Source organism: Arachis hypogaea, chromosome 3 (genome assembly GCF_003086295.3).
Source record: "Arachis hypogaea cultivar Tifrunner chromosome 3, arahy.Tifrunner.gnm2.J5K5, whole genome shotgun sequence".
Classification (NCBI taxonomy): domain Eukaryota; kingdom Viridiplantae; phylum Streptophyta; class Magnoliopsida; order Fabales; family Fabaceae; genus Arachis; species Arachis hypogaea.
The window spans coordinates 33,388,085-33,401,983 of NC_092038.1; the positions used below are offsets into that span (position 1 = coordinate 33,388,085).

Consider the following 13,899-nt stretch of genomic DNA (forward strand, 5'->3'; position numbering starts at 1 on the left):
GAAGTCACAAAGGATCATTCCAACAAAACCGAGGGAAGAGCTTTGCACCTAGAGGTCCGTCTTTCAAGCGGGGAGGTTCCTTTAGGAGGCCCAACAACCACAACAACTCCCAAGGGAAGAAGTTTGGGAAGCAGCCTCAGAATGATCAAGCTTGTACTAGATTTGGGAGTCACCATTTGGGAGCACCATGCAAGGCTGGATGGGATTTGTGCTACAATTGTGGAAAGGCGGGGTATAAAGCTGTAAGTTGTCCGGAGAGGCAGAATCAAGGTACTGGGAAGGCACAACAGACTGGTCGGGTGTTCACCACTTCAGCTATAGGTGCTGAGGGATCTGAGGCACTTATTCGAGGTAACTGTGAAATGGCTGGTCAAACTTTAAATGCTTTATTTGATTCGGGAGCATCGCATTCATTTATTGCATTTGAGAAAGCCCATGAGTTAGGATTGAAGATCGTAACCTTAGGTTATGACCTAAAAGTGTATAATGCTACCCATGAAGCCATGGTAACTAGGCTAGGATGCCCGAAAGTTTCCTTTAGGTTCAAGCAGCGCGATTTTGTCCATAATTTAGTCTGCTTGCCGATGATTGGTCTTGATCTTATCTTGGGATTGGACTGGTTATCTGAGACCAACATCCTGCTAGATTGTTCTACAAAGTCGGTGTACTTTATGCCGGAGGATATAGAAGGGCCGGTCGTGGTGAATAGTTATTACTTGAATTCGATGACGGTGAACTGTTCCGGAACCGAACGTCAGAGTATCCTTTTGTTAACCGCGGGCGTTTCAGGTGATGATTAAAGGTTGGAACAGATTCCGGTTGTGTGTGAGTTTCTGGAAGTGTTTCGCGATGATATTGATGAGTTCCCACCTAACCGAGAGGTTGAGTTTGCTATTGAGTTGGTGCCCGGGGCGGGACCAATCTCAAGTGCCCCTTATAGGATGTCACCGTTAGAGATGACTGAGTTGAAGTCTCAATTGGAGGATTTGTTAGGTAAAAATTTTATCCGACCAAGTGTCTCTTCATGGGGTGCTCCAGTGTTACTAGTAAAGAAGAAAGATGGGAGTATGCGGCTCTGTGTGGATTACAGATAGCTGAACAAGGTCACAATAAAGAATAAGTACCCGTTGCCGAGGATTGATGACCTCATGGACCAGTTACAAGGAGCTGGAGTTTTCTCCAAGATCGATTTGCGATCCGGTTATCACCAGATAAGGGTGAGGGGTGAGGATATCCCTAAGACTGCTTTCAGGACTTGGTATGGTCATTACGAGTACACTGTAATGTCTTTTGGGTTGACAAATGTGCCAGCAGTATTCATGGATTATATGAATAGAGTTTTCCGTCCGTTTCTGGATAAATTCGTTGTTGTCTTCATTGATGATATACTGATTTATTCCAAGACTGAGGAAGAGCATGCGGAACACTTGAAGATCGTGTTACAGATTCTAAAGGAGAAGAAACTCTATGTAAAACTGTCTAAGTGTGAGTTTGGAAGAGTGAGGTGAAGTTTTTGGGCCACGTGGTGAGTAAAAAGGGAATAGCCGTAGATCCAACTAAGGTGGAGGCTATGATGGATTGGAAGCAACCAACAACCGTAACGGAGATAAGGAGTTTTCTAGGCTTAGCTGGCTATTACCGAAGGTTTATTAAGGGCTTTTCACAGATAGCTTTGCCAATGACAAAGTTAACCCGCAAAGACACTCCGTTTGTGTGGACTCCTGAGTGCGAGGAGAGCTTTCAGACATTGAAGAAAAAGTTGACCAGTGCACCTATGTTAGTGTTACCTGAGCCGAACGAGCCATTTGAGGTGTATTGTGATGCCTCATTGAAGGGTCTAGGGTGCGTGCTGATGCAGCATCGTAATGTGGTGGCGTATGCCTCACGGCAGTTGAGACCGCATGAAGTTAACTATCCTACGCATGATTTGGAGCTTGCTGCGGTCGTGTTTGCACTAAAGGTGTGGAGGCATTACCTCTATGGGGTTAAGTTCCAAGTTTTCTCTGATCATAAGAGCTTGAAGTACCTCGTTGATCAGAAAGAGCTTAATATGAGGCAGAGGAGGTGGATGGAATTATTGAAGGACTACGACTTTGAGTTGAATTACCATTCGGGAAAGGCAAATGTAGTGGCGGATGCGTTAAGTCGGAAGTCGCTATATGCGGCTTGGATGATGCTTCAAGAGGAGAAGTTGCTCAAGGGATTCGAAAGTCTAAAAATTGGTGCTCGAGAAGTATCCGGAACTTTGTGTTTGAGCCGATTAGAAATCTCAAATGACTTTAAGTCCGAACTCCTAAAGGCTCATCAAATGATGAAGCGTTATGGAAGATGTTACCAGCTATTGAGCAAGGAAAATAGTGGAGAGTGTCGGAAGGAAAATATGGATTATGGAGATTCAAGAGTAGGATCATTGTGCCGGATGTTGGCACTTTGAGGCAGGATATCTTAAAAGAGGCACACAAAAGCGGATTCTCCATTCACCCGGGAAGCACTAAGATGTACCATGATTTAAAGGCGATGTTTTGGTGGCCAGGTATGAAAAATGATGTGGCGGAATATGTTTCAAAGTGCTTAACTTGTCAAAAGGTAAAGATTGAACATCAAAGACCTTCCGGTATGTTGCAACCTTTAGAGATTCCACAATGGAAGTGGGAAAGTATTGCAATGAACTTTGTGTCAGGATTGCCAAGGACTAGGGCTGGTTTTGATGCTATCTGGGTGATTGTGGACCGACTGATGAAGTCAGCTCACTTTTTACCCATTCGGATGACTTACACCCTTGAGGAGCTAGCACGGTTATACATAAAGGAGATTGTGGGACTTCATGGTGTACCTACTACTATAATCTCTAATAGAGATCCTCGTTTCACTTCAAGGTTTTGGGGTACATTTCAGAAAGCTTTTGGAACCCGATTAAGCTTGAGCACGGCTTACCATCCTCAAACAGATGGTCAATCCGAGAGGACGATCCAAACACTAGAGGATATGTTGAGAGCTTGTGTTTTGGACCAACCGGCGAGTTGGGATCGGTATATGCCATTAGTGGAGTTTGCATACAATAATAGTTATCATGCGAGCATTGGAAAGGCTCCGTATGAGGCCTTGTATGGGAGGAAGTGTCAATCTCCGCTATGTTGGTATGAAGCTGGAGAGAAAAGCTTGTTGGGGCTAGAAATGATAGCTGAGACCACTGAACAAGTCAAGAAAATCCGAGATAGGATGCTTACGGCGCAGAGTTGTCAAAAGAGTTATGTCGATCAGAGGCGAAAGCCCTTAGAATTTGAGGAATGAGACCATGTTTTCCTTAAGGTTACTCCAACTACGGGAGTAGGTAGGGCGATTAAACCAAAGAAGTTGAATCCTCGATACATTGGTCCATTTCAAATCCTGGAGAGGGTTGGACCGGTGGCGTATCGGATGGCTCTACCACCTCATCTTTCGAACATGCACGACGTGTTTCACGTGTCGCAGCTTCAGAAGTACACTCCTGATGCTAGCCATGTGTTAGAACCTGAATCGGTTCAGTTAGGAAAAGATTTGACGCTTCCAGTGGCTCCGGTCAGAATTGATGATACTAGTATCAAACGGTTGTGTGGAAAAGAGGTTTCATTAGTCAAAGTGGCTTGGAGTCGAGGCAGTGTTGAAGAACACACTTGGGAACTTGAGTCGGAGGTGCGAACGGATTATCCGCACTTATTCTCAGGTAATTGCATTTGAATTTTGTGGGCAAAATTCCCAATTAGGTGGGTAGAATGTAAAACCCGGTTAATTAACGGCTAATTAACCCATAAATAAGAATTTATTCTAGAAATCCCAAAATGTGATTCTTATGGCTAAATGTGATAGAGGAGATTGAGACGAGAATTTCGGTACCAATTTTATAGAAATCGGACTAAGATTGGACCGAACGGGCCAAACCGGGCCAACTGGACCCAAAGTGGGCCCTTGGACCAACACAACTAAACCAAAACCCTAGTTTTCAGCACTCTCTCTCCTCACTTATCACTCAAACACGCTGAAATTAGAGGCACAAGAGGGAAGAACACTCTCTCAAGTTCTCTCCCTTGGTTGATCTTCAAACCACCATAACTTTTGATCTAGAGCTCCGATTGCCGCACCGTTTACGGCAACGCGTTCACCACGGAGAGCTCTACAAAACTCATACAAGCAATTTTGAGGTAAGCCACGTTTTTCTCTTCGAATTTCTAGCCTTGCTTTCGAGTTTCATGAGCAAAAATGTTGAATTTTTGGGCTCTTTGATGTTATAGGACCCAACTCTCTTGAAAGAGAAGGTTAATCTTGCCTCCTTGGACCTTGGGCGTGGTAAGATTCTCAACCCTAGTGTAATTTATGGTTCTATGGTGTTTGGGTATTGAGATGTTGTGTATGGGTATGATGATTGTGGCTTAGGTTGTGTATATGTGAATATTGGAGCTTGATTGGTGATATCGAAAAGGGATTGGTGGTGAAAAATCTGTTTTTGGAGGTGTTGAGGCCTTGAGAGCTTGAGAAAAAAGTGGTTTGGAAGTGCTCCGGTTGAGCTTGGGAAATCGGCTAAGGTATGGTTTCGGTTTCTCGTATCTAATATGTAATGTGGTAGGAAATACTTAGGCTAGAGGCCCTAAGATAGGCATTGAATTGTTGATGTTGTTGAATGGTTGATATATATGATGTGGTCATATATGTGATGATGATTATTGATGCCTTGATGGTATGATGTATGAGAGATATGCATGTTGTGATATATGCTTGATGATTGGTTATGGTTGAATTGTGGGTGAAACCATGTTGATGGTGAGTATGGTATTGATTGTGTACAATGATGATGTATTGGAATTGGTGTTGTTGAAAATTGGCATGAGGAAGAGTATATGACATGTCAATGTGTTTGAGTTTGAGCCACTTAGGGGAAGTGGGTTAAAATGATGGGATAGTGATTTTATGAATTGTGGTTAAGTGTCAATGTGTGAGTTGAGGAGGCTTGATGTTGAATTTGATATATTTTGATTGATTTCAAAGAAAAGGGATGAAATTGGCATGTTTTGATTTATTTTGAAAAGAGTTGAAAATGGCTTGTTTTGAAAATGGTACTTTGTCGTTTTGTATGAAAAATATGGTTTTTGGACATACTTTGATGGGAGATAACTTGGACTACGGATCTTTGTTTTGTACCAAATATATTTAGAAATGAAATTAGATCCGGGATGTCCATGCCGTTCGAAGAACGGGTGAAAAACGATTTAAAATGAGTAAGTTATGTCCGTCGGAAGATTGGGGATTGAATCTGTGAATTCTGCAGTTTTTAACTTAGAAAATTTTTAGCAGAATGACCCCCCGCGCGTAGGCGCACTTAGCGCGTACGCGTTGTTCTTCTCGAAAGCGCCACCCACGCGTGCGCGTGATGTGCACGGGCGCGCCAAATGTGCTGCACCCAATGCCCAGCCATTTTCTAGAGAGTTGTGCCAGAATTGTGCCAGTATTGTGCCTAGGGCACGAGAACACCCACGCGTACGCGTGGCTGACGCGTGCGCGTCACTTGGCTAATTTCCAATCCACGCGTTAGCGTGCATGACGCATACGCGTCGATGAGTTTTGTGGCCATCCACGCGGGTGCGTAGAGTGCGCGTACGCGTGGCCCTGTTTTCATCCCAAAGTTGATTTTTGAGTTTTAAAAGCCAAATCTCATACTTCTAAGTCTCCGATCTCACCACTTATGTCTTAAATCATTATGATATGCCTAGCAATGAGAAAAGGAGCTAGGGGATGTGGTAACTTGCGAGTGAAGTAAGGGAAAAATGAATGATCAATGAGGATCAAGCATGATTATGTGAGACGCAGAGGATGGTGGTGGAAGTGCTTGTTATGCCATGGGCCGAAGGGCCGTTATTGTTAATGAATTGGCTGTTATGGATTTAACCGTGAGCCAGATGGCTAGATTATTGCCGTGTTACGACGGAGCCATGATTATGGCTAAGTATAAATGCATATATGCTGTTGAATGAATTGTGAATGTTGCACTTCCACTGTTGGAGATGAGAGTTTCCCTGGGAGGAAGCAGTGGCTAGCCACCACGTGCTCCAGGTTGAGACTCGAAGTTCTTCTGACCCTATGTCGTAAGTGTGGCCGGGCACTGTGAAAGACCCGGATGAGCTCGCCCCCGTAAATATTCACCAATGAAGGTGATGGATATGGATCATGATTATGATCTAGTTTATGCTGAGTATAACTCGAGCTGGGGATGCGCGACAGAGGGACAGTCCAATGGTTAGCTACCAGGACTTGTCGGGTTGGCTCTATAACCGACAGATAATATCATCAGCCACTAGGGACTGGCATTCATCATATGCATACTATATGAATTGTTTGAGATTGCCTATTTGACTGCATATTACTTGCTAATTGTCTAAATGCCTTATCTGTTCCTATTTGTATATCTCTTGTTTGATATAACTGTGTTTGCTACATTATACTCTTGCTGGTGGTTGGGAGGTCTGAAGGAATTGGAAAGGGAAGTAATAGTTAGACTGAAGAATCTTTAGTCAGATGCCCTTTTATGGTTTAGCTTGTTTATAAGCTTTGAATTATCTGGAGGAAGTTCTAGGATTGCCTTCGCTTTTCCTCTATTATTATGTATTATATATGTGGAAGCTGTTACCATGCTGGGGACCTCTGGTTCTCACCCATGCGGATTTTGTGGTTTTCAGATGCAGGACGCGAGGTTTCCCGCTGAGGCATACTGGAGACTTCTAGATTTGCGAAGATCCTTTGTTCTCGGGACTCTGTTTTGGTTTATATGTTTTGCTTAGATACTTTTATCTCCACTAAATAATACAAATTGTGATGACTCCTCTTATGGGAGATTTTGGAGAATAGGTCTTCTGTATTTGTGTCCCTTTGGGTTTCCTTTGGGGTTTTCCTTATTTTATCATATGTATATATTGCTATGCTTGGACCGATTATCTTCACAGCCGGATCTTGAGTCTTGATATTCCTGTTTTTGACACTCCTTTGTATATATATAATCTCGCGTTGGTTTATCTTTTGTTCGTTACGTTATCGATCGGAGTGTTGCGTTTTCGAGTTGCGATTTTTGTTTACCCCTTTTTCTACAAACGCTCCTAGTTATAATCAATCATTCATACTACTATACATACTAAATTTTTATTTTAGAGGTCATAATGCCTTACCATCTCTGAATTATGACTTAAGCATAAGACTCTGTATGGTAGGGTGTTACAGCATACAAGTATAGTTTTCTATCTTTCGTTCACTATCGCTGTCTTTTTCGATGTTTCTAAACTTCAAAATTAATTAATAATGTACATAATCTATTTTTTATATAAGATGACATACACTTTTCTCATGCATTAAGACTTCATTGAACATAGTTTACAATTACTCTTCATCCACTTCTACAGATTTTTGTCTTTGTCTGATTCATGCACTACTATTTTCTAATATGTTCATCATTTCTTCCTGTCTGATTGCTATTGTCCATTTATGGTGTCCTCTTGCCAATTTCTAAGCAGTCATGTTCCAACCTCTATATATTTTGCTATTTAGGCACTCCCTATACCTCACATCCAACTTATATCCCACTCTTTATTAGTTTCCTAACTATCTCTTTTTTCCTATTCTTTAATTATTTTCTCACTTGAAATGGCTTCACAGTTTAATCTCTTGAAGGATATAGACCCCTCATCTGAAAATCAGGTTTATAAAATCAAAGTAAGGCTCATTAAGTCTTGGTCACTAATTTATTCTGAGCTTAAGTATCAGAAACCGATGATAGAACTGGTCGTGATGGATGAAATGGTTTGTGTAGTTTGCTAATTTTCATATAAGATATTTTAATAGATCACAAAGAATTTGTTATTAACTTTATATTTTTATGCTTTTTTCAGGGAGATCATATTCAATATACCATAAGGAATCCTCTCAGGAGACTATTTGAGGGTGACTTATCTGATAGCAAAGTATACACAATCTCCAACTTCTCATTGTCACTGAATGATCAGAAGTACAAACCAACAACTCATTCTCATCGTATATATTTCAAGAGAGAAACTTAGCTTAGGATTGTTCACGAGCCTGGCTTCATTGATCATAGTTTCCATTTCGTATTTAATGAATTAATACTCAAGCATTCCAACCCTCAGTCCCACTTAATTGGTATAAATTATTTGAACTTTTAAGATCAATTTTTCTTATATTATTCAACTTTTATACACGTAATTTCGTATTTTTTTTTGCTAGATGTTATTGGCTTGATTACTGGGAAGGGTGACACAATTGAGTTTATAAGGAAAGGCAAGAGTTGTGTATACATTGTGGTTGAACTTGATGATATGAAGTATTTCTGACCATTATATATGTTGTTAAACTCTGCTATTTATATTTTATCATTTCATTACTCTTTTTCACCGTCATTAAATTTTTGTTATATGCTTTTTAAATAGGGATAATGGTAAAATTAGGTGCACTCTGTGAGAAGAGTATGCAAAAATGTTAGTTAAGCATATTGAAGATTAACCCACTTCTGAATATGTAATAATAATTCAATTTGCAAAGTTCAATCTTTTCAAGGGTTAGTATAAATGTTCTATCCAAATCTGCTAATCAACATGTAAAATTTTTACTTTCTTATTTACATTCTTATATTTTTTTATATCAAATTTTAGGCTCAATGGGTGTATCTAATACAAATTGTAACTCCATTTTGTACATCAACGTTGACTTTTCAGAGGTGAAGGATTTTAGAAAGAGGTAATGTTGATTAATTTATATTTTTTTCAGTCATTATTATTTATTCAAAGCTGATTTTTTTGTTGTTTGATAATTGCTACAGTGTTATAATGGTTGAGGTTCTACCTGCAAACCAGCTATCTCAATTATCTGATGGACCATTATACTCTCTTGAGGATAATCTTATTAAACAAACAAGTTTCAAGAACATATGTGATCTTAAGGAATCCTCTGAGGCTTGATTTTTCTATTTCTCTTATATGTGTGTGTGTGTTAAAATGATCTTAAATCCATTTTTCTAGAATGGTACCTATGTCACATATGGGACTGTTGTTGCTATTGACTACAAGAGTGGCTGGTGGTACAAGAGTTGCAAGCATTGTTTCCATGCTCTAAAGGAATCTGAGAATTCAATCCATTGTGTTACCTGTGACACATTCCCAAATTCTCATGTTCCTAGGTATATAGTTCTACATTTATAATTATTTTTTGTTAACCTTTATCAATGCCAAATTTTTTGTTTATTAACATCAAACATGTTCAGATTCAGTATAAATTTAAGAGTTGCTGATGAATTAGATACCGCCTCCTTTATACTATATGACAAAGAAGCTAGCAAATACCTTGGTGTATCTGCTTCTAATATGAGCCTGTTTCATGTTAACAAGGTTGCATCTGATTTTTTAAATCTTTCTCTATTTTCTAATTTATTTTTTTGTTATTAATATGCCAATTTCTGCATCATTAATTCAATTCATATGTTACATTTTAATCAAGGAGGTTTGAAGAATGAATATCCTCAGGAGCTCAATACTTCCGTTGACAAGAACTTCATATTTAAGATTTCAGTTAAGATGGAAGATATCAATGCTTTCCAACCATGCATAATTGTTGTTCTTAAGCTTTGTGCTGATAATTCAATCATTTCAAAATTTCTTGATAAACACAAGATATATAATGTATGTTTACAAAGATTTTAAGTTTCTTTAAATCTATATTATTGGTTCATTCTATATATCATTTTGAATTTTATTTCAGAAAAATTTGGTCCATGAAAATTCTGAACTTATTACTATTCTTTCCGACTCTACTGAAACTCCCAAGATTACAAATTCTTAATTCCTCATTTTTCCTTACCATTTTAGGCTACTATAATTAACTATATAATTTAATTGCAATTTTGCATTCTATACAACAAATAGGTTCGCCTCCATTGAGATAATTGGTGATGATAATACTTATTCATTTTCGACTCCAAAAAGGGGACTCATCGAGGCTACTTCATGTACCAAAAGTCTTATTGATGTTTATCCAGATTTTGAGAATCAGTCATCTACTAAGTCTCGAAAGATTACCGTTGAAGAAGTTCATAATGTTGTAAAGCTTCATGAAGAATAACTTTTCAAGAACCTTTTTCTTATATTTTTGTAGTTTCGTTTTAATTGCTAAATAATATCTGATGTGATTTAATCACATCAAGGTTATGTTTTAAGTTAGTCTCAGTATGTCTTTTATTCCAATAAGAATGTTAGTGCTATGCACATAATTCATAGTCCTTCTATTATAGTAAGTTGTAGACAAATTTCTATGTCATATGTAACTCATGCTTGGTTCTTATCTATTAACTCAATTTCATATGTTTAAATAAGGTTTATTGTCTTTATTGATTTTATTATTTCTTTATTTACAATTTGTATCCACTCCTTTTTAATATAATGAGTACTTTTATTTGACATCTTCTTGACAAAATGTCATGTAAATAACTTTTTGTTATTAATTAATAAAATCTAATTACACTTATTTCACAGCTGATGTAAACCAATTCGTGCATGGACTAACATATCACAGTTAAAATTGTGTATTAAAAATCCCTAAGTTCTATATATTCTTTTTAATGTATAACCTCTTATTAATCTATATTTATATTCATATTATATTTATATTCTCTTTTTTCTTATTCACCAAACAGTTCTTTATTCCATACCTCCTTCTAATTTAATGGCTGAAAATTTAATCTTTTTTATTTGTTTTTTATTCCCCTACTAATTTATTATGCAATGAGTACACGTACAATTATTCTCACTAGACTTTATTCTTCAAGACATTATTCTGACACATTGATATTTTACAGCATGCACTAATTACTTATGTCAGATTTTTTTGGTTATCCCCACTCTACTAACGTAATTTATATCTTATATCTTATATGTACTTACTATAGCTATTACCATTTTCAAGAAGACTATTACATCTATATAAAGTACATCCACTCTTTACGATTTATTGCCTTTTTTCCAGAGATATTTCAACAACTAACAAATTCTTCCTCCTTCATAAGTTTATAGTTTCTTTCTTCTTCGAATTCAATACTGTCTCTTCAATATCATATCTTTTACACAAAGTTAGTTTTTTATACCATTATACATTTAAATTTGCTTCTTATTTTTGTTAGTTACCAATATTGGAAATGGATACTACTCATTTCATGCCTCCCGAATTTAACCATGATAGAATTTTCTACATGCAAGTGGATCCTCTTAGGGTAATATTCTTAAATGATTGCTCATCAACTTATATATTGATCAATGTTTTGTACTTTTTCAATAATTATTTTGTATATTAGTATCTAAACACCTTTTTTTTTATATATTAGATAATGCACGAGTTTCCTTCAATTTTTTTATCACACCTACAAAGATCATCTCAAAGAGAGGATGTTATTTGTTGATCTCAATGATAATCAAATAGAACTGCATTTGGGGAAAGGAAAAACTTCTGGTTATATTCTATTTGCTTTGGAAAATTTATTGAAGTTCTACTCTCTTAAAAAAGGTGGTTGGTTGAAGTTAATATATGTTGGGGAAGATGTATTTTTCTTGCAAAAGGTCAAAGATAATAACATGTGTAAGATGATTGTAGACCACCCTACTGGAGATTTAAACACTAAATCAGTTGCAGATATCCTTCAAGATATACCACATTCGTTACCTCAAAATACAAACCCTACTTACTCTTATACTCATATTTCTCCCATTATTTTAACTCTACATAGTAACACTAATGGTTCTTTTCCTACACAGAAGGTTGATCTTGGTGCTAGCTTTTCTGCCTTTACCCAATATAATGTTCACAACCAGCTAATGACAACAAATCCAAATGCAAACAACTCTTATCAATTCCAACACAATGAGGATTCATTTCGTTATGGTTCAGTTAATAATAATGTCAACAACTCTACGGATTATCCTTTACATGTTCTTTATGGTAATGCATTGGATTTTAACTTTGGCTCTTTTAAAAATGGAACTACATCCAACATAGATTTATGTTCTTCTACCCCCTTAAAGTCAGGTTATGTCCGTCGTGCTAAAACTTTAGATTTTAATACCATAGACACCTGCTACTTAATTAATAATTCTTTTTGGTGCATTAAACAAGTTTCATACAACCAGATTCAAAATAGTGCTGTGGTGAGTTTATATTTATTCAGAGTTTATATCTTTTTTCCTAAGTTGGTTCAGAATTTAGTAGTAACATTTTTTTAACAGGTTTTGCCCACCAGATTCACATAGAATGCTTTTCCAAGCAAGCCTGACAATGTGAATGTTGTTCTCGATAATGGATGTTCATATCAACTGGGATTACGCTGGAATAAAAAAAGGAAGATTCAGCTATATCTGACTAGAGGTTGGAAGCATCTTGCAAAGTCTAATGGATTCAGACATGGTACTTTATTGAGATTTTCTATATATCCCAATGATGAATCTAACATGCATCTCAAGGTCCTTAGTCTATAAAGATATTGTCAATATAAACTATATTGACACGCATTTAGTTAATTACTTATGTTTTAATTTTCTTTCATCATATTCTCGATCAATTCATTCTCATGATCACTTCTATCACTAAGTTATGTATTTCTTTGAACTGCGATCATGTATTGTTATGCATGTTTATTTAATTCCTTTTTTAGCAATGTATTTTATTTTTTTTCTTTCACTAAACCGCGTTTCTTTCTTAATTGCTTGAATTCTTCTACAGATCATATCTTTCCATTGTGTGATGTACTATTAGCTATTTTTTCTCAAATTTTTAAATTAAAAATGTCCAAAAAAATCAAGGCAACTAATTTAGTTTTTAGTCTCTCAATATCACTAATCGTCATTTTTTCATTTCAGTTTAATTTCTATGAATGGACTCATCAAATGAACTCATACAACAACATATAAGAAAGTTTAGTTATCTTTGATTGGAATTTTTTTTCCTTCATTTTTGTTACTTTACCATCTGTATCATGTTATTTTCATAAATGTAGGATATATGAACCAAAATCACGGCATATTAGAATGTACACCTATAATTATAGTAATGTTGAATCTTTATATACATGTTGCTAATTATATGATTCATTTAGTAATTTTTCTAACATTACATTATGCACATGTAATAACTGATTTTTCATTACTTACCTTTTTTTAACACAGATATTTAGTACTCTAAACATTACTTGTCTAGAATTTGAAAAGAAAAAAATTACAAGTATGTCCTACAAATTTACATGTATATATTTACCTATCTTGCTGCTAAATTTACGTTTAATTTGAATGATATGTTAATAAATTTGTTGAATATTATGTATCATGAATTTTTCATTTAGTTTAGAAAAACTGTCTACCTTAACTTGACTTTTTTTTTTACAAATTTTTTTCTTTTTTGAATTGGTTATCATGTACACCTACGAGCCGTGTCTACAACTTCACTTTCCAACCTGAAGAACTGTAATTGGCCTTTTGTTTCTCCGATTATTTGCTCTGATTTTTTATGACCAATACTTTTCAAAGCTATTACCTTCCACAAGTTACACCCTGTCATGTACTCATTACTCACATAGTTCCACCAATACTGATCAATTGAGTAAGAGTTAATTTTCATATATTTGTCTTTTATATTTAGTATTTTTTTACATTTTCGATAAAACCACGACAATTTTTTTCTTATCTTTACTTTCTGTTATAAGATAATCAGACAATAATTATCCCTAAGCTACAGTTTGGAAGCTATGATATCCAAAGTATCATAATATTTAAAATAATATTTTTCTAACTTAGTTATTTCTTTTTTTCTATATCCCTATAAAATTTTTTATACAGTTAT

General features: G+C 36.3%; 1 protein-coding gene across 1 annotated transcript; it reads left to right on the forward strand.

Moving 5' to 3' along the window:
- The first annotated feature begins 7,659 nt into the window (after positions 1–7,659).
- Positions 7,660–10,143, forward strand: LOC140183403 (uncharacterized). Its single transcript, XM_072231817.1, has 9 exons — positions 7,660–7,815; positions 7,905–8,046; positions 8,257–8,353; positions 8,460–8,467; positions 8,682–8,766; positions 8,849–8,981; positions 9,048–9,205; positions 9,290–9,397; positions 9,948–10,143. The coding sequence occupies exons 1-9, from the start codon at positions 7,660–7,662 to the stop codon at positions 10,141–10,143; spliced, it is 1,083 nt and encodes a 360-aa protein (XP_072087918.1).
- The last annotated feature ends 3,756 nt before the right edge of the window (positions 10,144–13,899 follow it).

Bases quoted from the DNA above. Each gene is read 5' to 3' on its own strand.
- LOC140183403 (XM_072231817.1), top strand. From the start codon at position 7,660: ATGGCTTCACAGTTTAATCTCTTGAAGGATATAGACCCCTCATCTGAA. The intron at 7,816-7,904 runs GTTTGTGTAGTT...TGCTTTTTTCAG, and splicing joins TGGTCGTGATGGATGAAATG to GGAGATCATATTCAATATAC. The intron at 8,982-9,047 runs GCTTGATTTTTC...CCATTTTTCTAG, and splicing joins ATCTTAAGGAATCCTCTGAG to AATGGTACCTATGTCACATA.